The sequence below is a fragment of the Triplophysa rosa genome, linkage group LG18 (genome assembly GCF_024868665.1).
Source record: "Triplophysa rosa linkage group LG18, Trosa_1v2, whole genome shotgun sequence".
In the NCBI taxonomy this organism is placed as follows: Eukaryota; Metazoa; Chordata; class Actinopteri; order Cypriniformes; family Nemacheilidae; genus Triplophysa; species Triplophysa rosa.
In genome coordinates this window covers 21,023,948-21,051,630 of record NC_079907.1, presented here as the reverse complement: position 1 = coordinate 21,051,630, position 27,683 = coordinate 21,023,948, and the positions used below count along the sequence as shown (strand labels likewise).

Genomic DNA, 27,683 nt, shown 5'->3' with positions numbered 1-27,683 from the left:
CGACTTGACGATGAACTAAACTTGGAAAACAATGAAGACATTTTACAACATACACTACGGTTTGAAACATTTAAATCGTTGTATAATGTCTAAAATCAAAAGCTGCTTTGAAGCAATCTTGCTAAAACCGCAATAAACAAAGGCGATGTGACGACTTCACACGTGATGTAAACGTAAAGTTGGCGTTCGAACCTTTCCCCCATTTATGTGGTCCTTGTGACATCTGGTGGTACGTCTGAGAAGTTAACGCATATGAGTGTTTGGATTTCTACTAGACTTTGATCTACTTCTGCTATAAATGCAAAGGCTGAATCTTTAAGAATTCACAGCTACCCACCTAACTAGGTAACTGTAACGTTTTTTTATGGCAAACACACACAGGCCACAAAGAGAAATTATGGCTTGACATGTAGGGTAAAAATAGCATCACTGTATTTAGGATGGGGTGGGATTTTTTGCTTTCTTGACCACATGGTTCTGTCACTCAGACCTGTCAAGCAAAATGGCAGACAAAGAGAACTGGGCTGTGGCAATAACAGGCAAGTAAATCTTTCTTTTAAGCCTTAAAAATGGAAGACCTCTTTCCCATGATTTCAAATTCTGAAGAAACAAAACACAAGTATATTGTAAGATGTTACTTTACACAATACATTGAACATAGGGAGGTGAAAATCCAAGCACTACTATGTAGAATCAGTTGATAGAAGGGACAATAAATTGTCAAAACTCTACACTAAATACATATTTAAAAACGAAATGTAACAGCATATAACATCAATAAGGAGTAGCCTATGTACAGTAATGTGATAATAGTACACAATAAATGAGTGTCGCAATACTAATATATCAAAATATTCTAGTAACATGCTTACAGATGGCGACAATTCACAAAAATATATTTTTGCTTTATAAACGTTCTCTCCACAGTTTTTTTAACCAGCTTGTTGGTGGGCCAGGCAGACATTATCACAGAAGCGCCTGTAGGCCAGCTGTTTGTCTACGAGTTACACAGAGAAGTTTTCCAGCGTGAATTTGAGCCGTTTCATACAGTTTACGGTATGTCACAACTTGCTCAGCATTTAACGTTCCACCTGTGTAAATGTCTTTGTTCTGCTAAACACAAAGGAAGATATCTGGTAGAATGTCAGTCAGGGCTGGACTGGGAAGAAAAATCGGCCCTGGCATTTTTGTCGGCGGAGGGGTTGCATGGTCGGGTCTGTCGACTGGGGGGGGGGTTGTGCATGGTTAAGTCTGGGGGGGCATGGTTAGGTCTGTCGACCGGGGTGGGGGGTGGCATGCATACGTGTCTTCTGCATTCGCGTTGCATGCAAGCGCATTTATAATACGTCCGTCTGAGCGGCCCAAGCGTCCGTTCCGTCCCCATACGTTAGCAGCCCACCGGGAAATCTCCCGGAACGCCAGATGGCCAGTCCGCTCCTGATGTCAGTAACCAAACAGATCTCATCCCCCATTGACGTCCATAGTATTTATTTTTCCTACTATGGCAGTAAATGAGATCTGTTTGGTTTCGGACATTCTTCCAAATATCTTCCTTTGTGTTCAGCAGAACAAAGAAATTGATACAGGTTTGGAAGAACCCTCGGGTGAGCAATTGATGACAGAATTTTCATTTTTGGGCGAACTATCCCTTTAAGAGCGACATCAACCATCTAGCTCTGTCTTGCAGAACACATTTATAATGATCCCTTGGTGTTTAAATGCAACAAAGAGAGATTTCCAGATCTGCCCCGGTGGCTCCGCTTCACCCAGAGGGACCCCTATGATAATGGCTTTCTTTATGGTACACCATTGCCAGAGGACCAGGGCAGAAATATTATCCAGGTGCAGTAACATTACAGAAACAACAATACATTAAAGAAACATTAAAGAAACAATACCCAACACGTTTATGATGACATCATATAATTTGGAGAGTTTTAGAACTGGTTGTGAGAATATCTGAGATGCTGGAAACTTAAGCAAACGTTTCCATTTACTCTCCTTTTAATCTTAAAGATATTAACGAGATCGCATCTGTGATTTTTCGTTCTAATATGTAGTCATAATATGATTTACTTTGATTGTCTTATAAAACATCATCTAATCTAAACATAATTATGTTGAACTGTCTCTTAGATTTTTGTGACAAACAGAAGAAGCTATGTTGACGTGATTAAAGAGAGGCTGGTAATAAACGTGGGCCCTGCGGGTATATTTGCACTATACTAAGCACATGTGGATAAATCATTCAACATTTCAGCTTTAAGTATGTTGGGTTGTATGATATGATCATGGTTTACCTTTTTTCCAGTAAAGCAAATGCCATACCAGGCTGAGTTCTTCTTAGAGCTGCGAGATATTGAGAAAGTGCTGCCCTCTGTTGTTCAAGAGGACATTAAATCAGACATCAAGAAACTCTGGGACACAGAGAAGCTGGAATTTGTGAACATAACATCTGCTCTGGACAGAGGCGGTCGGGTTCCACTTCCTCTTGCAGGATATTTTGAGGGGTGAGGCTACAGAGCAAATTCAAAGAGGATTACTGTTATTATTATTACATGCATGCATTCATGTGTCTTTGTGTGTACGTGTCGCTGTGTGCATATCAGCGTGTATGTTAAACTGGGTTCAGACAAGCCGTTTTCTGAATGCATGCTGAGAACGCTGACGCCGGAGCACGAGAGAAAGTGTGCAGCTGGAGGCAAGATGCCCGGAGAGTGCAACACGTGCTTCTATCCGATCAACTGCATAACCTGGTGCAAAACTGTCCTGGTGAGGCCCAATAGCACTCCACTTTGCTGTGCTGCGACAGCAGCATGCTAATGCAGAATATATTGGGACTGTTCATTGTTACTTTGTTTGACTAATATTAGTAATGGTGCTTTGTAATAGTTAGCCTAGAGGTGTATAAAGACCTTGCATGATGAAGCGTTATATTTTTATTCCCTTAGAATGAGCTTAATTCCCGCAGTTTCGTAAATACGTTATCTAGGGGTGGAGTGAGCCGTTGGTTGCGATTCCCAACATTACCACTAGTTGCCGCTAAATAGCAATTAAATGTTATAAATCGTGATTTTTCCGTTTCGTATTTTTTACCAGAAAAGTTACAGATTGCTGCTGTTTTGTGCATTCACTCCACTGCGGTCCCTTAAAAATGTTGATCATATAGCAGACAGGATACATATAAGCGAACGGATGTTCAGATTCCATGTTTGCTTTCATCCATCTTGCATTAGTGCTGATTCAGGATAGCATGATGTGCAAATGCGACCCCTTTCCCCATCATTTATAATCTCTCCCTACATCTTTCTTTCCTTAGTTTGATCTGTCCAAGCCAATTCCGCCTGCTCGGGTCCCTACTGTGGGTTCAGGCATCCTTGAGTGGGGAGGAGAGTTCAACCCTCCAGATTCTCCACCTGAGAGAGACTTCTTCCCCGATTACATCATCACCATCATCATTCCCTTTGTCATAGCCGTGATCCTCTGTCTCATCCTGGCATATGTCATGTGCTGCAGGAGAGAAGGAGTGTATGTTACATTGGCGTATTTCATAACAAATACTGTTCGAATCTCCATATCATGCGCTAAACATTTTCTCTTTGTCGTTTGCAGTGTAAAACGAAACACCACGACCCCCGAGTATGTATGGTGTACTGCATCATTGTTTAACTTGCTTAAGAGTTTATAATGTTTTATTTTTTGAATATTTGTATTTTTTATGTTCCAGTGTCCAGTTGTACCATCACCACACCATCCAGGGTAACTTCAATGAATTGCGGAGAATGGCTGGACGTGATAGGTCCACTGCGGATCGCCCTCGTCAGTGCTTACAGCCCCTCATCATGTCAGAGCAGACAATGGCAGGACGCTGAGTTGACGTCTCACACTTTTCTAGGTTGCCTGCAGAATTAGAGACCTTTCTTTGTTTTCGAGGTTCACAATTATGTTGCTTTGTGTGCCTTTTTCCCTCATGTACTCATGTTGCTCCAAAACCTTGTGTGGAACACAAAAGAGGACACTTTTCGTCGAGATGTTTTCTTGCTGTGTTAAAAATCTTTATGATGTATCGGCTCAACAGGACTATGAAAGTGAATTTTGGTTTGGGTTCCCATAATTAAAATTTGGATGTTGGTTGTCTATGCAAGGCTGTAATACAAAAGGTGTCCATTATTATTCCTTTTATGGAAAGTATTATTTCTTAAATATGAATATATTCATTGAATAATTGTTTCTTTTCAAAAACAAGGTGTGCAAATAAATGTCTGATATCAGAATATACTGTATACTTGTAACAGAATTATCTGGAAACCGTTTATCAACATGCATTTCAAAACACATTTTCACATCCACATCTCAAACGTCTGAAAATAAAATCGAAATTGAGTGGTTGGGTGAAAGCATAGTCATTTGTTTAATTTCTGGTTAGAGAAAGGCATTGAGGCCATTGCAAGAAGATAACATATCCAGGTGACCACATAAACATGCTTTATTTCAACATCCAAAATAATTAAAAACATCTCGAAATACTATACATGTACAAAATAAGTACAGATCCTTTGCTGGAACCATTTGAGGGTCTATTTCGTTTTTGCCGCCTCATATCACGTTTGCAAGCAACCTTTCACTAAAAACAAATCAAACAAACAAACAAAACGATGTGCATTTCATTTGGAAAGAAAGATTCAATCGAAATGAGGGGGAAGCGGCATGTACATGGAATTGTAAGAAAAGCGGGGGTCTTAGAAATGAAACGAACTGGCAATCAGTCCATTCACTTAACCCAGATTATGTGCAAATCTACAGTAACCAATCCAGCTATTTTCTCCCTTTCTCTCGCTTCTGACACTTTGATATGAGCAGATGCATCACATTGACAGCAAGACATTCTGTTGACATTTAGCACCAAAAAGGCCCTGCAAAAGTTTGCTTCTCTCTAAAGCATACCACAGACAGGACCTGTATAGAGGAAGTAGCACCTTTTCATAACTTTTACTCGTTTTTTTACTTTGTGATCCTAGAACAGAAACTGCCCTCACATCCCCCACATGCTCTTTTTTTGTCCTGAGGTAGCCATTATAGCAAGATGACGTTGTACCATTTTTCCTACATTTGGTTCCCTGCCTGATGTTTTGTTTTTCTCTCTTTGGTTTAGAAGGAACAAGACACTGGGCAGTTGTTTGTCATATTTATTCAACACCAGAGAATGGTACATTAGCATTTACTTGTTTCTCGTTGTCCTTTCGCAGTGGTCAAAAGTGGCAAAAAGGTCACCAGTATTTTCTGAGGTGATCCGGGGGCGGGGTGTTTTACAAGTATATATTATTTTCTTGTTGTCAGCTGACGCAACGGATGCTCGCTACGTGTCCTTGATGTTGATGCTGGCTGATGTAGTGGTCCTCAATTTTGTCTAAAACATTATGTTAGGAACGCAATCACAACAAGCACCGTCCTCGGGAATTCAGGTTTAAGCACATGGACCGATTGCAGCCGAAATGCAGAGGAAAAGATTTGAAGATGACTGCTAGCAAAAAACAACAAAGTCATGTCCAGATTTTTTTTTTACAAGAAGCAGACTGGGCCAACTTCTGCACCGAATTCCTGATTGGGAGCACCAATGTCCATAGGAGCGATATCAATGACCGGCAGACGAGATGTTTTCGTGGTTTTATAGTTAATGACGGTCTTGCCCCATGTGCCAGTGTGTGACTGTGGAATAAATAAATGATAAGTTATTACACATAGTTCACATTTATATACAACACAGAGGGAAGCAAATATTAAGGAGTTCACAAAATCGTGCATATGAGGAGATTTATGGGATAGAAATAAATACATAAACATCACTAGGAAACAGAGAAACGTCATTAGATATAGAAAGCTAAAAAAACCAAAAAGAGGGGCACTCACCGTGCAACCATCCTCGCTGACTCTGTATGTAAAGCGGCTGTTGCCCTCCGCTCGGATCTCGATATCGTTGGAGCCCTGTAGGAGCAGAGCCTTCTTCAGGTTGCCTGAGGCCTCGTCCATGTAGGCGATGCTGTTCTTGCAGTGGTAGGTGATGTTCTGAGATGCCTTGCTGGACATCAGGCGCATGAAGGTCAGTTGGATGTTCACGTCTTCTGGATCTGAGCCCTCACTGCCGTACTGGAACTGTAAAGGACGTGAAACCATGAAACTTACTTCCTGAGTTGGTCAGCGACAATCATAATGACGTCATTGGATCCAACAGTCTGAGACTACTGCAAATGCAAAAGTTAGCTTCTTGTACCTGGAAGCCGTTAGGCATGGACTCTCCGAACCAGATGTGCTTCTTCTCTCTCATGTTCTTGCTGGTGTACCAGTTCTTCTTAGGTATGGTGGCCTGAGATGGGTGGACGCAGGTCTCTCCAGTCTCCATGTTGCAGAAAACTTTGATGGCATCCAGAGGAGAGCCCTGGTTGGGGTCCACCCAGTAGAAACCTTACATGAACAAGCAAACTGTGATAAGTGCATCTGAATTTGATCTGTTTTTACAGCGGAATATTGGAACAAGGTGGCTTACCGCTCTTCCAGTCAGAATGGCACATCCTGAGGTCACGACACATGCGGGCAGGGCTGGCCGGTGTACCTTCAGGGCTACGGATGTTCTCAACCTTCTGGCTCAGAGATTTAAGGGTAACGTCCACCTCAGCGTCACGATCGCGAACATTAGCATCATCAGCCCTGTATCCTCCACGCAGAGGATCATGGGCCTTCTCAGGCTGGGGCATGGGCATGAAAGTCTCACCAATGCCAGCAGGTCCAGGGGGGCCTGGAGGTCCAGGAAGGCCAGGAGCACCCTGGGTAAGTGAGATTGTGCCATATGAGTAATCAAAATAATAGTGTACATCTTCCCTTTTTTAAATACTTTTTATATCTGCTGGAATCTCAACTAAAATACAGACAACTAAAAAAAGGGTCACTTTACCTACATTGTTCGTATTTTTGGGGAAAGCAATAAACTTACAGAAGGTCCCATTTCTCCATTGCGACCACGGGGTCCAGGGGGTCCAATGGGTCCAGGGATGCCATTCATGCCATCCTTACCAGGCTGTCCATTGGAACCAGCAGAACCCTATAACCACAAGAAAAACATTTATACTGAAATGCATGCACGAGAATACTACACTCAAACTCACACACAATCTGTACTACACTGTATACTGTGCTTTGTATTAATTGCTTATTGCTTATCTATGTATGTTTATGTATTATGGTGTGTTGTGTTGCTTACTCGAGGTCCAGCGGGGCCATTGGGTCCAGCGGGTCCTTGTTCACCAGAAGATCCCTAAAACATTTCAAATGACTCATTTGAAAATTCAAGAAAAAGGTGTTTGCATGGTTTTGTTTCAACATTATGTGGATAGCTGTGTGTGTGGTTAATTCATAACAGTGACATAATGCTCTTGCTTACAGGAGGTCCAGGAACTCCAGCCATGCCACCAAAACCGCGGTGTCCCTTGTGGCCTCTGTCTCCGGCCTCACCCGACTCACCCTTATCTCCACGTCCACCAGCTGGACCCTACAAACAGAGAGAAGTAGGAACCGTTGAATGACTCCAAACTACAAGTTAAAGCATGATGAAAAATGATTTTGAAACTCATACCGTAGAACCACGGACACCAGCGGGGCCAGAAGGGCCAAGAGGACCGGCAGGGCCCTGAAAAGAAAAGAGGACAACACTTAGGGTCTCCATTGGGCCAGCTAGCACTGACAATATGTTCGTCATTTTTAGTAGTAGAGTTTAGTAGTTTTTGATATGAGTTTTATCATTCTGACTGAGACTGGACATATAAGGGGACTTGGATAGAAACTATATCAGCAAGCCAAAAAAAATGATGTCGACATGATGGCCACCATCTAATGTATTATACCTCAGCTTTTGTTAGGTAAACTTTGATGGATGCATTTTAGACAACAGAAAAGGAAAAAACGAAAGAAAAAACTTACAGCCTCTCCACGATCACCAGTTTTGCCAGATGGACCCATGGTGCCAGGGGCACCAGGAGCACCAGGGGGGCCAGGAGAACCAGCATTTCCATTCTCACCACGGTCTCCCTACACGGGTGAAACAGAAGGTTTAGAATATTTAGCATAAGCAATATGCTAAAATAACTAGCAATAATAACTAGCTAATTGTACATCAATATGCTTATTACACAGATGTCAAATGAATAAGCAAATAAACATTCAATATGTATTTTAATTTTACAACAATATTTTTGCATACAATTCCACAGTCAGAACTTAATATTCTAGACAGCAAATATTTGAGTCAATCCCCAAAGCCAAAGTTGATTTATTTCTGCTCACCTTGGGTCCAGGTGAACCATCACGACCAGGGGCACCATCATGTCCAACGTTACCCTGCAAAGAAAGATGGGTGTCAAGGTAAACATGTTTAAACTATGCAGATTTTTTCCTATGTTCTTTGAAGTAACAAAATAATTTCGTAAAAACAAATTCCCTTGAAGCTGCATTACTGCAATAAAGTGAGTAATTTCTCACCTCACGTCCAGCCTCACCAGAAGCTCCACTCAGTCCAGGGGGACCCATAGGTCCAGGAGGTCCACGCTCACCGAGAGGTCCGGAGGGTCCCTGCTTACCTGGCTCTCCCTGAGGTGAGAGGTAAATGAATGTGTAAATTATTATGAAAGTATTGTGCTTATTAAGGTTAACATGAAACAGTAACAGTACAAACTATTGATCTTTTATAGTATAATAACATTTCACAAATGGATAGTGAAAAGTAACTTTTCTCAACAAAAATAAATCAATTTAAGGCTGTGTCCGAAATCGCCCCCATATCCACAATCACTTTCCCGACATTATTTGACATAGTCAACTTAAAGGAGTGAAGGAAACAAGTCAGCAAACTCACTGAGGACACCAGAAGGGCGCTATTTTTCAAGATTGCTTTTTAGTGTGAGTAATGACAGCAACTAAAGTGTGGACCATTCCAAAATGGCAGATGCGTCAATGTGTCTGGAGTGTTGGATGTGTGATCCACGTATACAAATCTATGGTTGAGTGTACATTGCTTGTTTACTTTATATACAAGTATGCTATGATTAAATAAGTGCACTCGACAATGTCCACTATGTTTTCGAACACCCCTTTATTTCATGTGTATGCTCTAAAAAATTGTGGGTTATTTTCAACCCATGGTTGGGTCAAAATGGAACCAACCCAACCATTGAGTTAAATTAACACACACAAAAAAAGGTTTATGTTTCACCCATCAACCTAGCATTTGGGTTGAAACAACTCAGCATAGGTAATTTACAACCCAATGGGTTTGGTTTGTCTCTTTGTGTAGGATTGAAAGTATCTATAATTTTTAAGTATCTTAAAAACAAATGGAAAACTTACACCAGGTCCTGCGAGACCAGAGAAACCTCTCTCACCCCTCAGTCCAGGAAAACCAACAATACCACGGCCTCCAATAACACCAGGTGGTCCAGGAGCCCCAGAGGGACCCTAAAAACCAGACAACAAAACAAACTGAAGGTTACTTTTACATTTTATTTATACAGTTTCTTGCAACAGATATCTCAGTAAAGAGTGAGTATACACTAACATAATCTTTATTTCAATATATTTAAGTTATGAAAAGTTGCCAGGTAAAGACAGTAGGGACATTTCTAAATCTAAATGTATACATGAAGTCTAACTATTGAATGATATTGTTACTTTTAGCTTGTTGTGTGGCTATGCCGATGGATCCTTATATTTGTAGCAGAAAGACTTACAGGAGGTCCATCAGAACCAATGCTACCCCTCTCTCCAGAAGGTCCTGGGGGTCCACCAGCACCAGCCTCACCAGGGCGACCGGCAGGTCCCTTCTCACCACGATTTCCTCTCTGTCCTTCTTTTCCGGCAGGACCATTTGGGCCAGGGGGTCCAGAAGCACCCTGGGATATAGGTTAAGGTTGTGTGAGAAAAAGCTATGTGCAATCAGTGTTGGGTGTCACTAGTTACTAAGTAATTAGTTACTGTAATTCAATTACTTTCCCCTTGAAAAGAAAAGTAAGAGACTACTCTTATTTTCCCTGTAATTTAGTTACAGTTACTTCTGATGTAATTGAACTAAATACTGTGTAATATATACAATAGTGGAATTGACATCAAAGTCTAACTTTAAAATGCATGCTTTACCGTATCCTTCTCACATTTGTAATACTTTGGTCAGTTAATAATACTACTTTATATAGTTTTATATTATTTATTTGAATGAATTAAAAGAGCCGTTTCATGTCTAATCTTGATTCACTTAACGAATCAAGGTCGATATAGGATATACGTAGAGAGTAATTAGTCATAAATAATTACAACTTTTTGGAGAGAGTAATTTGTACAGTAATCTAATTACTACACTATTGAATATGTAATTAGTAACTAGTAATTAATTACTTTTTCAGAGTAACTTACCCAAGACTGTGTGCAATAAAGCTACAGCTAATGTTTTGAGGCTGACCTCTTCAGTAAACAGATTACGGTCTAGAGCTAAAGAGAAACTGTATTGAATTACTTACAGAAGAACCTGGAGGTCCAACTCTACCAGCGGCACCAGGGAAACCAGTAGCACCCTATAAAAAAACGAAGAAACTTCAGACTATTTTACAACAAACTTCTGTTAAATTATATTTTTAGAAATAGATCTTTAAAAAGAAACACTGTAATATTGGTAAGTATAAAAGCAGGCTCAGACACATTGACATATTAAGCCTGAACATTCTACCAAAATGTTTCTTTCTATAAAGCTGATTTGAAACTACATGCTTTGGGAAAACTGTCATATAAATAAATAATGAATTGAAATTTTGGTAACTTTACAACCCTTCAACATATGAATCACTCCTTCTTATGGTAAATAATTGCATTGAGTCTTACAGGAGTTCCAGGGCCACCACGAGCACCTTTAGCTCCAGGAGCACCAGAAGCACCCTGTTATAGAAAACAACAGATAATATAAATAAAAGACATTCATCAACTTGATCAAACCAGAAAAATGCATTCAACAGCCATGTTTCCAAATGTCCCAGTGAACATGACATCATCTTCATCATTTAATACCACAGACTGAAATATTTGATAAATGGAGCACCTGTGGGCCGGCAGGTCCAACATTTCCAGGAGGTCCGGCAGGTCCAGCATCACCCTTAGGTCCTGAGTCACCAGTCTCTCCTTTAGCACCAGGCTGACCATTAGTACCCTGGATTGAGAACAGAGAAACTTAAGTTCAGTCAATTTAAGCACCTTAAGGTAAGAACCGACATACTGGATAAGGAATGGTTTGTTTGCTAGTTGAGTTTATCAGGCATGAGATACTCACAGGGGGTCCGGCAAAACCAGCAGGTCCAGGGGGACCGAGCTCACCACGCTCACCCTGAGATGATCCAAGACAAACACTTCAAATCAGTGATTTTCTCAAAATAAAAACATTTTTAAAATGTTCTAAACTATATACTGTACATATAAAAACAATACCAATGTGACTAGGTAATGATGTAAAGCACAGTGCATAAACTGTACATTGTACATTCTTCTGTAAATGTTTTGTTTTATTGAGCACATTTTCTTTTGTATTATCTGTTCTCTTGAACAGGTTCAGTTGTTCATGTGTCCACCACACCAATCAACCAGCACATCCTACTATCGGATGGTAGCAACCCATTAATTTGGTCTACAGTATATGCATATCATGCTAGAGATCAGTGTTGGGTAAGGTACTCTGAAAAAGTAAATAATTACTAGTTACTAATTACATATTCAATAGTGTAATTAGATTACTGTACTGTTTAGTTACTTATTACTAATTACTTTCTATATCCTACATCAACCTTGATGAGTTAAGTGATTCAAGGATAGACATGAAATGGCTCTTTTTATTCATTCAAATAAATAATATAAACTACATAAAGTACTCTTATTAACTGACCAAAGTATTACAAATGTGTGAATTATACATTAAAGCATTTATTTTAAAGTTAGACTTTGAATTTTGATGTCAATTCCACTATTGCACACACATATATTACACAAAGTATTTAGTTTAATTACATCAAAAGTAACTGTAATTAAATTACAGAAAAAATAAGAGTAATCCCTTACTTTACTTTTTCAAGTGAAAAGTAATTAAATTACTGTAACTAATTACTTAGTAACTAGTTACACCCAACACTGCTAGAGATTCACCGATATATCGGACAATAATCGGTATCGGCCCTTAAAAGCAATTTTTCACAGTATAGTCAAAAGCGACAGGAAAATACAATGAAATTGTGCTCTGTGTATAGAAAATGTTAAGAAACATTGAACAACATTGAACACCAGTTTGATGTTCGATATTAAGAGTCATATGAATTAATAACATTCAGAAAGTTTAGAAATATTAATTTAAATTTTGGAATTTAGTTAACGCAAGTTAATAAAACCAACAAACTATCGGTATCGGCAGATATCACTCTGAATAATCGGCTATTGATATTGGTGGAGAATTTACTAGGAGAAAACGCCACCTGGCACTTTATCTGTGTTTGAAGGCTTCGAGATTTTATGTGTGGATGTGCTGAATTAGGTTTTGAGAAGCATTCTGAAAACTTACAGGGGAACCACGAGAACCGGTCAATCCTGGAGGGCCAACAGCACCGGACTCTCCCTATAATACAATCACAAGAAGATCACAAACTCTATGCAAAGGTAGTGATAACACTAATAATTATGTAAAGGATACATAACGTTTTCCGATTAATCCAAAAAATAAATGCACATTGTAGAGCAACATAAAAAAAAGAATAACAACAGGAAAATGTTTTGAGCTAAAAATATCATCTTTACAGTATATCTTGTATTTTTGTTTCATTTTCTATACCTTTTCACCAGGACCACCAGTGGGCCCAGGAGGTCCAATAGGGCCAGTCATACCACGCAAACCATCCTTACCAAGAGCACCATCAAGGCCTTTGGGTCCAGCGTCACCCTAAAGAGAAAAAACAATTGCTTTCAACAGAGCTTACAGTATGACATCATCGACACTAAAGCTCGTATTGTTTACATTTTTAGTCACTATGCCTGCTTGACATTAACACTAATGCGATCTTTAAAATGTGTAAAAAAAAGGCCACTGACTGAACTGAAGTGTATTTTTTATCTTACTCGTACCACCAAAAAGTCTAGGACAGCTATGCTGAAAATCGGTTATAGAATAATAAATTCCATCTCTCGATGCAGTGATTAACCAATCAGAATAAAGCATTCCAGAAATTCATCTAATAAAGCTCTAATATGAGATTTCTATTGTGGAGATCTGGGACGTTCAAAGTGGAAAATACTCACTCTTTCACCTCTGGCTCCAGGCATGCCACCAGCACCTCTCTCTCCAGGCATTCCCTGCATTCCTCCAGGTCCAACACCACCAGGAGCTCCAGCAGCACCGGGCTCTCCCTACACAAACACAACCATACATTTATAAATCTTCTAAAATCATAAACCTGTGTTAAAATGCCGCTAAATTAGGAATCTTACCTTAGCACCATCATTACCAGGAGAACCGGGGGCTCCACGAGCACCAGAAAGACCAGCAGGGCCGTTGCCACCACGCTCCCCGGGGAAACCTCTCTCACCCTAAGCAAGACATTTAGGATTTTCAAAATCTCAGTCGGTAGTTTCTCAACCCAACTGACACAATCTATTTACTAAATACTTAAGACGTTTTCCTAAATATACATTTATTGTGTACATTTGATCAGTTTTGTGTTTCCTGGGGATAACTCCGTGAACACTTTAAGCCATTGATGTGGTTAGTGGCAAACTAATGTACGGTATATCATATAATGTATATCTTTTTCAAAAAAGACTTTGAAAATACATTTTCTGTTTTCTGTAAATGTTAAGCATTGACTTGTGAAGTTATAGCATTCATTGTGGGGTTTTCTATTAGTCGGGTGATACTTACTCTTGGGCCAGACGGACCAGAAGGACCAACCTCACCGGGACCACCCTGTCAAAAAAGTAAAACTATCAGAATTAACACTAACCCTTAAGATATAACCTGAGATAGAATAACTGCAACTTTTATTTGTTAAAAAGGTTACTGCGAGTAGTTTAATCCCATATTTTTGTTTGCCAGGGAGTAGCATACTGTACAGTATATCATATTGTAAATGCTGAATTATTGTCCGGTAATGCAGTAACTAGACTACCTGTCCTTGAGCTTGCATTGTTATTCCAGTCTTGTGATTAAACATACCTGGTCACCAGGTTTGCCAGGCTCACCAGAGGGACCCTGTGGACCTGGTAGTCCCTGTAAAAGAAAAAAACATGGTTTAACTTCTACATAATGAATAAATATATAAACGAATGAAACCAAATAAAAGTATAACACTGATATTCAAATACATGTGTTTATGTGCAAATGTACCTGGAACCCAGGAGAGCCAGCAGGTCCAACTTCTCCCTTATCTCCAGCAGATCCCTATGAGACACCAGACCAGAAACAAATAAGAGCAGAAACGGGAAAAGTCTACATTCTTGGAAGAAACAGATATTTATCACAGCACCTTTAAAAGGTTTAAATATACATACAGCGGGCCCAGGAGGACCTGGAAGACCAACATCGCCATCCTTGCCAGAAGCACCCTATATAAATGCACAGTGGTTAAAATAAAATGAACCAGCTGAAACGTGATCAAAATGTTCATCTGCTTTTTTTTACCATGTTTATAAAAATTGTATTGCAATTAAATCGTTTTTGTTCCATAGAAGCTAATTGTAGTACACACCAGGGGTCCATTAGGTCCAGCAACGCCTCTCTCGCCAGCTTTACCAGATTCACCCTATAAGAAAGCAACAGACATAAATCAGTGCATGTACTAAAATGTACACAACTTGTAACATCAGACTTGTAAAGTAAAGGTGTTCCGAGTAGTGTCACTTACATCAGTTCCCTTGGGACCAGGGAATCCCATCACACCGGGCGCACCACGAGATCCAGAAGGTCCTAGGGGTCCTGGACGGCCATCTTGACCAGTGGCACCCTATTGAAACAAAAACACAGAACGTGAGATCAGATCATTGTATGGGTCATATCATCTGTTGTAGGAATCCTTTTTTTCATACAAAAATACAGTTGATTACTGCAGTTAACAGCAAAACATGTTTGGAAACTATTGATGACTATCCATCAAATCTTGAATAATATCCATCGTATATAATAAATAAGTAAATTATATGCAGCATACAGAAGGTCCAGCTTTGCCATCAGGTCCAGGGCTTCCAGGGGCACCAGTCATACCCTACAAGTATCACAGAAAACCAGCAAAAACATTAAAATCCTAACTCTTATGCTATTGATATGACTGTAAAAATCATAAAGCGAGGCCTTAATCTCACCTTTGATCCAGGCAATCCTGGCTCTCCTGGGCGGCCGGACTCTCCGGTGCTTCCTTGAGCTCCCATTGGTCCGTTGGATCCACGCTCACCAAGACCGCCCTATAATGTAAAATGAGGAAAGAAAATGGCAACCGTTATAGTTAATATCCCAGGTAGAGAAATCTGCTACAGGACCATGGACAGCTCCCTAGGAAGACGTAGAAGTAGAATAAATTGAGTGAATACCATTTAAAGGATCACACGCTTTCCAGTCAATTAGATCCATTTTAAATCAATTTTAAGCCATCAACTTTTACATGAATCTTTATTTATAAGCATAGTTTAAACAACACTGTAACAAAATGCTGACAAATGCTATTGTTAAATGGATCAACCAAAAACGTTTCTGTCATCATTTACTCATCCTCATTTCATTTCAAACCTTCTTTCTTCTGCAGAACACAAAAGAAGATTTTGAAGAACACTGGTAACCAAACCACTTTGGCCACCGTTGACTTCCATTGCATGAACACAAAACCAGACATTTCTCAAAAGATCTTCTTTGTGTTCCACAGAATAAAGAGTCATATACAGGTTTTGAATGACATGAGAGTGAATAAATGAAATACGTTTTATTTTTCTGCAAACTACTTGTTCAACCTGAGTAAAGTAACTATTTCTACTTGACCTTACCCCAAGAATGACTTTTGGCGGGCTGACTGAATGTAGTCAAGTTAATTAAAGCAAATATTTAAATAATACAAATATGTACACACAAATAGAAATAATCTATATCAAATACACATTATCAAACAATAATCTAATATTTTTGACCTGAATCCAGTAAGATGTTCTCACATGAAGTATATTTTAGGTAACCTCACAAAACATTTTACAGTGTGCAAACTGTAGATCACCAATAGAGTGAACTTAAACTATACTGTGTGTATAGTCCGTGAGGTTCTGTATTCATTATTTTTGAGTATTAAATAAACAGTGACTTGCCATAGGGCCAGGCGCTCCATCAGAACCAGGAAGACCACGGTTGCCAGGGGCACCCTTTTAAAGGAAACAAACAAAGAAAGATGCATCAGATACCCAGTAGATAGCAGATAGTTTGTCAATGTTTTGGTAAGAGTCTGGGGGGTAAATTAAACCTACACGGCCTCCAGGGGGTCCAGCAGGTCCAACTCCACCCGGCTCACCACGAGCTCCTCTTTTCCCCTCCTCACCACTAGGTCCTGCAAGACCTTGAATTCCAACTGGACCCTAAGAAAAAGAAAAGTGACTATTATACTGTATAACAGTATTGGTTTTCTGTACATATGAAGAAATAATAATAAACAAAATGCTATAAAGTATGAAGTGCTTCAAATGAAATACATTTGCTACTTACAAGTTCTCCCTTAGTACCAGGTTCTCCCCTAGCACCTTGGGGACCAGGATCACCCTGAAATAGGAGCATAAGATTTACAGTTGTCATATTATCTTTTATTTTTCACATTTTCTCATTCAAATAATATCAAAGTACATTTTAATGATTGGATAATCAGAGCAACCTCGGCTACCTATAGTTCATGATATCACCATATAGTCAACATTTTTTAACTACTAACAGAAATACCCATCTCAATCAATAAAGCCCTAATTTTAAAAAATGAAGCACTGAACTATTACTAAACCTGTCATGCATGCACAATAAAATGAGTAGCATACATACATTGTTACCCTTAGGGCCAGGACCACCCAAGGGGCCAGAAGGTCCAGGTGGTCCACGGCCACCCGGGAAACCAGGAGCTCCAGCAATACCAGCAGAACCCTACATAAGATTGATCGCAAATGTGATTAAACCTAGACCATTTTGTCATCCCCACACACAGACACATTAGAAAAATATAAAGATATGTGAGAAAAATAATACTTACAGGAGAACCTTTGCCACCGGGGAAACCATCAGATCCGGGGCCTCCCTATATGTAGTGAAACAATAGATGCATCAAGCGTTAAAGAGGATAGCCATGTTTTTTTTATACACTGATGTTTACAGAGAAAAAAGTTTAAGACATGCAATGTATTTATATGCATTTTTTTTAAATGTCCTTTTGAGTCTCTTCATTTATTTAAAACATTGCAATATTTGAAATTCGAAAAACTATAATGAATCATGAATCGTGATCATTTCCTTCCTTTGCTTCTTTTCTGGGTTTTCAATTTTTCATTTCACCTAAAACATCTCTTCGAAGGTTTTTTTCATATCCAACTTTATCTCAGTATGTGAATACTTACAGCAGCGCCAGCAGCACCAGAAGGTCCAGGGTTACCAGGCTCACCACGGGATCCTTGGGGTCCCTCTGAACCACGGCCTCCAGAAGGGCCAGTTTCTCCCTAGAGAACGCAAACAAAAAAAGTTGATTAATAACAGACAGATTTAATACCTTCGGTCAAGTGTTCAGAACAGGTCATATTAGGGGCTGTTGTACCTTAGCACCAGCACCACCAGGGAATCCAGGAGATCCGGCAGGGCCAGTGGGTCCCTAAAGTAGCAGAAGACAGTAAATGCACAATAAAACACAAATGTTACCAACAAGTCAAGGTCCTGCTCTGATAAAGAATTGTGGTAGATAAATAATTCATTGCAATAATTGAAGAAAAATTCTTAGTAGCTTCAACTATTTTTAGATGTAAGTGCAGCAAATACAGTTTGACTTACAGGAGGTCCGGCACCGCCAGAATTGCCATCATTACCACGAGCACCCTGTAGCAAACAAAAAAACCTCAGAATCAACTAGCCTGATCATTTGTATGAACTGTAATGACATCCATTGATGCCTTCAACCATCAACTGAACCCTCAACTGAAAATCAAGCCCCAGCATAAATCTACAATTCTCTGTTAAAATTCTTCTTCAGTTATTAGAGATTGGCACCCCTTTTGCCAGCTACATGTCAGCGCCAGATAAATCACTTTAAAGTGTTGAACTACAGTATTTAGATTAAGACACATTCTTATTTCCACTTTTAGGAAGTCTTATTTTAGTTGAGTCCCATACTGTGTGTCCAATCCAGTTTTTTTATGGGTCGCCATTCCTTGCCCAGGCCTAATATGTGGGTTATCCAGTAGTTCTCAAACTGGGGGCCGTGGCCCCTGGGGGGGCCCGAGATGGATCCAGGGGGGCCACAGATTTTGTGGCATTTTATGAAATATAGAAATTGATCATAGATTTTATGCAATCAAACATCAGAAAAATAAGACCACCAGACAAAAGAATTGATGTTTCAGCATTGTATGACCGAATATGTTTTTGTTTAAATAAAAATGTTATATTTAAGATTATAAGTCTTTATTTGGGGGGGCGCAAAGCGATGCACTCGACACAAAGGGGGCCTTACAATGAAAAAGTTTGAGAACCACTTATAGAGCTGGGCTTTTGAGCCTGTACAACCCCAAAAATCCCTCACCCAAATCCTCATCCAATCCAGCAACCACCAGTAAAAAGAAGATAGCTTTGACACGTTATAATAACCTTAACAAAGTACTAGCTACATTATATAATCCTTATCTATTAGTTATAAAACTAAAAGCTAGAAATGCCCTAAAAATTCAAGTCTTTCACCGTGGTTAAAAAATCCTGATCTCAGAGGACCTTACCCAGATAGTCTTCAGCCGTAAACAACAACACCGATTGTTAAGGCTACTATAAGTGCCTATAGGAAAATGTTTCTAGTTTTAATGCCCACAAGAAAAGCGGGGCACCAAGAGTGATGACACTTACTGCAGGGCCAGGGGGACCAGGACGGCCTCTCTCACCAGGCATACCACGAGGACCCTAAAAGAATAAGACAAGGAAATAGTAAGAACAATGGTTTTAAGGACTTTGAAACTTATCTTGAATAAAAGCTCAATAGGTCACTCACCATGGATCCAGGGGTACCACTCTCACCAGAGACACCAGCTTCTCCCTGTAAACAGATAGAAGACACAAACAATAGAGAATCAACATGCGTGATGTTACACAGATCACATTTGTGTAGATACCAACAAGTACCAGATGTCACAGGAATTTATAACTACATTTGCAGAATAACATGGCTAATTTGAATATATCTAAATTGTACAAAAACTTATGATTATTTGAAAAAATACTGCAATACTGAAGTCCCATCCCTACACCTAACCTAATACAAATTGAAGGAACATTACCTTAGGTCCAGCAATGCCAGCATCTCCCTTAGCTCCATCTAGACCAGAGAAACCCTGAAAGAGGCGACCACAGACGTTTATAGAATGACGATTCTGTCATCATTAACTCACCCTTTTGTCATTTCAAACCCGTATGACTTTCTTTCTTCTGCAAAACACAAAAGAAGATATTTGGAAGAATGTCGGTCACCAAAAACAACTGGTACCCATTGACTTTTCATTGGTTTTGTGTCCATACAGTAGAAGTCAATGAGTACCAAGGGTTTTTGGTTACCAACACTCTTCAAAATATCTTCATTTATGTTCTGCAGAAGAAAGAAAGTCGTGGGAGGTTTGAAATAACAAGAGGATGAGTAAACGATGACAGAATTACTACACAGTACCTTTAATGGATAGTAACTTCATTTAAATAGTGACTAAAATAAAAAAATTACAATAAATATAAAAAATACAAAAAACACCTTTATCAAATATTAAATAGGAATGAATACAAATACAAAATGTATATATTGTTTGTTGAATGCAGTCATACTTACTCTGTGTCCCTTAATGCCGGGGAGCCCAGGGGTTCCAGGGAAACCACGACCACCCTGTGAATTAGGAGAGAACATTATAATTATAAATGAGATCCTTGCACATTCGTTTGAGGTTTATAATGAATCGTTTGAGTTTATAAGGTCTATAACAATAAGCAATCCTCATCTATTCTCTATGATTAGATTTATACTTAGTGTAAGTGTGTGCAAAAAGTGATGAAGGAGGAAAACTTACCTGAGGGCCAGCAGCTCCACGTTCTCCAGGACGACCAGCTTTTCCAGCCTCACCCTGATGAAGAGCAGAAAATAGGTAAGAAATGGGAATAACGGTGTAAAAAGAATACGAACAATTAACCGAGCTGCATGCATTCATTTGCATGCATAATTGTTTTATGACGACAATGCATATTGTTTATGTATTGTGTGTTTGCTTTCAAATACTGCAGATGTTCAGCAGTGACTCTAGTCAGCATTATTGAATTTGAAACTCCACTGGAGATATATGTAAGATCTTTGATTCTCAGGAACATTTCTGAGGACTTTAAAGGTAACCTACAATTTTTTAATTAAAAATCCTTTTGAACTTGAGCTTTGAAAATGACTTTCATTCATCCTAATGTTGATTTCATCATATTGAATAAGCTCTTAATAATAATTGATCAGTTAATTTAGTCTTATTGCTGTCATAACGCTAATACATCAACAAATAATATATTGAGGAGTTATTATTAAAAAGAACTCACATCCTCTCCATTCTTTCCAGGAGGACCAGCAAGACCACGAGAACCCATCGGACCCTGCAGAAAACAACAGCAGATAAACAGTGTTCACAGGCTGCTTGTGTGTGAGAGAAGTGTACGTATGCAATATTTGTTAACTGTGTTCTATAATGTTTCTGATTATTTTCATATGTGAATAGTCATTGATTTAAAATTGTGAAACTGCCCCCAAATGAGTGTTTATTGAAAGTGACTAAACAAGGTCACAGGAAGCAGAAGATACTCACATTAGCGCCGGGCTCACCGGGCTCGCCTGCGGGTCCAGGGAATCCTTGAGGGCCCTGAGAAAAATGCCAAATGCAGTATAGTCATATATCAGATTTGAACCACTGGATAATATGCCAGTCATGGACATTTTGATTATTGCTAAAATCGAACAAACTAAAACTAAATGCTAATATTAACTAATTAGACTTACATGTGAACCTGAAGGTCCAGGGGGGCCACGGGCACCAGGGGGACCCTACAAGACAAATACAAAAATAAACAGAGAAATAAAAAAGGAGAAATAAAGTATAAAAACGAATGAAGAATTGAAATACTAATGTGCTTATATGCTAACATATATGCTATACCATGTATGTTTGTTTTGAAACCAGTGCAAATGCAGACAAGGGGTTCACAATGTATTGAAATAAGTGGTTGGTCGATATGGGTTTTGTTACGACTGATAGTAATATCAGACAGCAGGATGGCAGACGTCCGATAAAATGCTGACACATACTATACGTAATGAAATGCGGTGATAATAAATGAGATGTGGGCCTATGCTAAATTACTGAACTCACTTTACACAAAAGTTGATCTAAATTCACTAAAAAACAGAATATTGAAGAAAATGTCCACAATGCATTCACAAGACATTCGATATACAGATTGTACTTACACAAAGCGGAACGGTCAATTCTGTTAATATGCAGTTGAATTAATTAGACAATATTTTCACTAATATAAATATTGTAACTATAAACATGCTGACTTATATTAATAATATTTGTATATATAATACTGTAAATATACACCGTATATAAACAGTGTTTAATATTTTTAAATCCATTATTGTATAATTGAAAGAAAGTTGGTCAAACGACCAACCATAGATGTAGTATCTGTCTGTTGCATGACCTTGTGAAAGAATAAGGACGATTTAAAGGAACGGTACACCCAAAAATAAAAATTCTGTCATCCTTTAATCAACCTTACGACTTTAAAAACTCTAACATAAAATAAGATATTCTGAAAAAGGTTTCTGAGGTTTTGTGCTCATGTAATGGAAATCAATGGGGTCCAAAATATCAGTATGTCATGATGCTAACCAAGTAATGGATTATTTACGGAATTGTCATTTTGAGTGAACTGTTCCTCTTTAATCTATCACAAAGAGCAAATGTATCTTACTGGTGATCCAGGTTGAGGTGGTCCGCTGGATTTTTCACTGCCGTAAGCCATCTGGGAAAGGAAGGACTGAAGAACAGGACAAGAATTAGATAGTTATTCCCTCCCAAATGCAACTAAAATACAGGCACAACAAATAAGCCTCAATTTAGAATTAAATTGAAAATCAAGACTACAATGATGCCCCAACACAATTTCAGCAATTAGCTTAAATTACTAAAGGACACTCATCTCCCTTGCAATGCGAACACAAACATCAGTAAGTACCTTAACTACAAGGATAAATTGATTTAAAAAGGGTAATATTCTTTTCTCGTCTGCTTTGCGTTTATTCTTTTCGACCTAGATGCCTGAAAAGTGAACAAAGATTGCTGGGAGCTGTTCACCTAGCTGGTACTGAACTTTAGTGGACACATTACTCTTTACACCTTCACTGACCCTACGCACAGGTTCTATTTGATCTCATTATAAACGCTAATGAAAATGTCATATCATTTTCACCATGCCCAGGGAAATAAGGTATACAATGACTGTAAACAGGTTTTGAAGTTGCCTAGCATGGAGACCACTGCAAGATTTATGTTTCTGAATAGATGCCAACAAAGCAAGACTCTTCCAAAGCAGTTTTTTTAAGGATACCAGCCTGATCTCTTGGGAATTCATAACTATTTCACGAGGTGGCTAATTCGTATGAAATCTTGCATTTGTGAATCGTACAAAAATGTATTAAAAGTAGAAAAAGCGATACGAAAGCCCTTCCCCTAAACCCCACTCCTAATCTTAACCGTCACTGACGCGAAAGCAAATTATGTTAAAACATAGTATGAGATCATACGAATCTGCCACCTAAAATAGTTACGAATTGTGGTGAGATTGTGTTGAGGACATTGACATTACAATTCCAGATTTATGAGATCAAAACTAGGTTGCTTACTCCGCCACCAAGGCCAGTGGTTCCAGGAGGACCTGGAGGTCCAGGGAGTCCGTTCTCTCCAGGAATGCCATCTCTGCCGGGAGGCCCTTGGGGACCCTGCGAAGCATACAGCAGGGAGTGACATAGAAGCAATGACATCTCAATTTAGTAGCCCATCTTAGCAAACCTCTACGTTCAACACGACTGCAATATGTTTTAAAATGTGGAATGGTACAAGTGAAAATGAAATTGCTCTTTCTGAAATTATTTACAGTTACTCACAGAAATTCAAAGTGTTGATTAATAACATACAACTTCAAAAATAAATAGACCAATAATGAAGTTGTATTATTATCTGATAAAATATGCAATATAATAGCCTACAAAGAAGCAAAAATGTGCTAAGGTGTTAAAAAAATGATTGCAGCTTGTTTCATGTTACACATGGGGTTACAGAGGTCAAAGGTCAGTGGGGTAAGCAGAGGTCAATAGGTGAAACAAAACCTTAAATACTCCAAAACGCAACAGTTGCTTCCAATATTACATTTTCACAGCATATTTTTATAACTTTTCTCAACAAAAAAGTAGCTTTTGAATTTTTCAATTGCTAAAGTCTAACTCATTGAATTATAGAACATTTTGTCACATTCAAATTATGATAATAATTACCTACATGTATGTTTGGGTTCAAAAACAAAAATTCTACGCACCGGGTCACCTTTTGGACCACCGTCACCAGGTTGCTGAAATAAAAAAAATACCGGTATACGTTATATAAAGTGTTTTCATGCGTATGAAATGTGCATATGTTAGGTATAGGTATGTTGTGCATGGTGTGACAAAGTTATAGCAGTGTTATAAAGCTGATTTATATTTAATACAAATCTGGATAAATTATTGATGCATAATATTAGAGCATAAAGCATGAGGTGCACTCTAAAATATTTTAATAAATCCACACTAACCACATAATCGTCTGTAGGTGATGGCTCTGGAAACACATCACCGTCTATAGAACAAAACAATACATATCTATATTTTACACATGTGCCACTTTAAATTATGTCAAGGAACGATATGTAGATAAACACACTACGCCCATAAAGCAAATAATAAACACTTTAAAATACTTAAAAATGAATTACCAAACAATACTTGATTCCAATGCTTAAAACAAGTAGTTATATTTCAATGAATGTAACAACTAATCTATCATTTAATTATAAGGCATGGTATATTATTTTGTAATCGCTCACTAAAGAACGCTCTAAACAGCGTTGAATCGTGCCATTAGCCAAAAGACAATTGAAAAAGCAAAAACATCCGTAATCCCTTAATCCCAAAATATTCCAGTAATGAATCCAAAAACTGTATTTTAATATCACTCCTCAGGTCTCCAACATGAGAGTGGCAGCAGGTCAATGAAAGATATTTCCTGCAGCATGCGTTTTGTACGCTAGGTGGCGACAGAGCTACTGTTGGCGAAGGTGCGCATTAAAAACGTATGAATGGAGCAAAGCCAGTAAGTGTACCCTCATCGGGGCAAATGGGGCAGCATTCTCCGTCGGGAATTTCTGGATTGGCACAGTCTGATGTATCCTCGCAGATCACATCGTCGCACATGATCGTTCCGCTGTCGCAGACACAGATTTGGCAAGGCTCAGGTTTCCATACATCCTTGTCATCGTAAGACTGGCCGTCCAACGTACAGCTACCGAATGGCACTGTAAAGGCAAGAAAAAAAACGTAATAACATTACTTATGTCACTAAATATGTAGATAGCCTAAAATGAAGGTTTCGTTACAACTGAGATGACACGCTTCTTTCTATTCTGTGCACAATTTGGCTCTGCATCTGAACGCATGAATGCAATTGTGAGTAGTGTATAATGAGTAGGGTGAATTTAGGTAAATTAGGACACTGTGACGTTGAGGTGACTGTTGAAATGTGTTCCAGTTTACCTGAATTTACCCTACAGCTGCTTCTGCCCAGTGGAGATGAAGACTTTTCCTTCAATCATGTCTTTTTAGAGAGTAACTGCTAAGTACTTTGATCATCAAAACTCACTACAATTAGGATTGTGAAATGCCATAACTTCCCATTATGAATGGTACAGGCCTTCACGTCCTCCTCACCCATGTTCAGACCTAAGCAGTAATAAAGTCCACCACATGGTGGCGCCAAAGTCGTGTGGAAGATACCGTCACGCCCAGCTCACCATAAATGTATTAATGTCTGCGTTATTGGCACGAAAAAGCTTTCTCCAGCACAAAGTTTCCGATATGCTGCCAGTTTAAATTGTAATTTTATATTTTACAGTCCAGCTGCTTGCTTGGTTAAAACTTTAAATATGAGGCTGAATTTATAACGAGCATTATATGATTTGTAATCTAGAAGTAAACAATTAGGCTGTCCAGTTATTGTAAACCAAACCGCGATATTAAAAAGAGATATATGAGCAGGAGAGGACAGATGATAACTAAGTTTCTCCCTACTTCTCTCTCTCTCCTCTTTCTCTCATCCATGTCGTGTTTTTCCTTGAGCGCATCCAGATGCGCGCGAGCTCGACATGTTACTGCGCTCAGCAGAAAAGTCCGCGTGCAGAAAGATACAATTCTGCGTGAAATGAAATGCTGAGAGAAAATGCCGTTTTTTCCTCAATAAATTTCCTTAATATTTTTGATTGCGCGAACCAGATTTCACGGCTAAAGAAAACAGCAGACCCATTCGCACTTGCGTTTTCCACTTTCCTCTGCAAAGCATCTTTTCAATAGCAAAGTAAGCAAAGTCAGAATCGCACAGGCTACTCACCATCATCCTCTCCTTGTCCTCTCACCACAAGCACCGCCGCTGAGAGCAGCAGCCCTAACCGGATATCCACAAAGCTGAACATGTCTAAATATTAGACATGTAGACTCTTTGAGGCAAGGGGAATCCTGTTTTTGTCCTCAATCATACACGTAGGGTCCGGTCTGTGTAACTCCAATCCAGACCCTCACAGAAACTCCCTACTGCCTAAACAAATGATTGACCCTGGCTTTTATATGCCCAAGTTTTGGGGAGGTCCTGAGTGAACAAGATAACTGCTGCATGTTCAAGTTAAAGCGAGTCCCTCCTTCAGCCAAAACTTAGGGCCGCCTTAAAACATGTCAAACTGTTCTGGTTCCTCATTACAACGTGGACATTTTGAAACACAGAGCATTGTTTTAAAGGAATATGGTGATGGAGCGTGCTGTGATTGAAGGGTTTGCGTGAAGCTTTTTCTTGTGCATAAAATGGAAAGGTCATGGATGGTTCCTTTTACACTTACAGAAAAGTTGAATTTTCTACTTGGAATGAGCTAAACTGGCATTCAATGGAGGATTTCTTTTGGTTTGGACAGGTTGCACCGTCTTAGTGATTGTTTTAATGCAATCTTTTTGCATTTATCGTTTGCATTATAGGAAGTGTCTATGAAGATGATACATTGTATAGAAGCGCAGTAAAGATCCACTTTGCTGCATTTAAATGACCACAGCATCTGAGGGAAATGCATGGTGTTGTGGAAGATTTGGAATTTAATAAAGCCTTGGTTATAGGTTTATGTGTCACAACAACATTTAAGAATTAAATATATTTGTTCATATTGTCCGATGGTATATCATGGTGTTAGCAACACCAGACTCATGGGTTTGATTTACAGGGAACGCATGAATTGATAAAATGTGCAGGAGTTGCTTCAAAATATAGTGTCTACTAAATGAATGGTTTATAAAAATGATTCATTGATAATAAATTCGCTATCTCCTGCAACATTCTTGCCAGGATAATGACTCCATAAACACAAGAAATTACATTTTAATAGTACATACACATAGAAATACCATACCAAAATTAGTGAGGAATATGCCACATTAGAAAATATTTTTCAAGTAGTGCACAATCTAACACTCATTTTATTATCAGTTGCATGCCTGAACATATGAGCAGAGCTGAGATACCTTTCATTTTTCATATACATCATGCACAAACACACAGTCGACAGACAGATAGAGAAAGAGAGAAGAAAATCTGGTGTCATTTCAAGCCATACTCAATGCTCTGTGGACACGTTGCAACTTCAAGAGCCATGGCCCTGTCTGACCTTCCCCTTCTTACATCTTCACAGTTTGTTTAAACATTTATTGCCTTAATGTTTTTCTGTCACTTGCTCAAGGATATCTTTTTAAATAGTAATAGGAAAAATAAAAGAATGGCGGTGGCCACATAACAATACAATATCATTTTCTGTATTAAAATAATTACATAAAGTCATAGCAGACAAAGATGAACAGCTATAAAATGGATTACAGTGTTTGTTACTTAATTGACATCAGTCACTTATTTAATTCAAATACGTTCTGGCAAATTCAAGAAAAAATATTTTAGGTTTAACGCTAGACACAGTGTCAAAGCAATATTTTTAGTTTCAACACATATAAGCTTATTTA

At 38.8% G+C, this 27,683-nt stretch overlaps 2 protein-coding genes across 2 annotated transcripts; one reads left to right on the top strand and one right to left on the bottom strand.

Annotated features, from left to right (window-relative positions):
• Positions 1–488: 488 nt before the first annotated feature.
• Positions 489–5,612, top strand: sgca (sarcoglycan, alpha). The gene is made up of 9 exons (XM_057358308.1): positions 489–539; positions 928–1,056; positions 1,688–1,842; positions 2,137–2,209; positions 2,312–2,510; positions 2,610–2,772; positions 3,320–3,528; positions 3,613–3,639; positions 3,728–5,612. The coding sequence occupies exons 1-9, from the start codon at positions 503–505 to the stop codon at positions 3,870–3,872; spliced, it is 1,137 nt and encodes a 378-aa protein (XP_057214291.1). The 5' UTR covers positions 489–502; the 3' UTR covers positions 3,873–5,612.
• On the bottom strand, positions 4,465–26,242 carry col1a1b (collagen, type I, alpha 1b). The gene is made up of 51 exons (XM_057358307.1): positions 26,026–26,242; positions 24,746–24,937; positions 24,179–24,222; positions 23,924–23,956; positions 23,235–23,330; positions 22,304–22,369; positions 21,324–21,368; positions 21,133–21,186; positions 20,870–20,923; positions 20,362–20,415; positions 20,127–20,180; positions 19,591–19,644; positions 19,305–19,349; positions 19,163–19,216; positions 18,101–18,145; positions 17,871–17,924; positions 17,677–17,775; positions 17,316–17,360; positions 17,111–17,209; positions 16,787–16,840; positions 16,552–16,659; positions 16,396–16,449; positions 15,412–15,510; positions 15,261–15,314; positions 14,958–15,056; positions 14,802–14,855; positions 14,605–14,658; positions 14,441–14,494; positions 14,270–14,323; positions 13,976–14,020; positions 13,546–13,644; positions 13,357–13,464; positions 12,893–13,000; positions 12,626–12,679; positions 11,354–11,407; positions 11,126–11,233; positions 10,912–10,965; positions 10,554–10,607; positions 9,771–9,932; positions 9,391–9,498; positions 8,527–8,634; positions 8,332–8,385; positions 7,969–8,076; positions 7,625–7,678; positions 7,433–7,540; positions 7,253–7,306; positions 6,986–7,093; positions 6,542–6,818; positions 6,269–6,459; positions 5,908–6,150; positions 4,465–5,706 (listed from the first exon to the last, which is right to left on the bottom strand). Exons 1-51 carry the CDS (start codon positions 26,105–26,107, stop codon positions 5,560–5,562), a joined length of 4,359 nt encoding a protein of 1,452 aa, XP_057214290.1. The 5' UTR covers positions 26,108–26,242; the 3' UTR covers positions 4,465–5,559.
• Between the last annotated feature and the right edge of the window lie 1,441 nt (positions 26,243–27,683).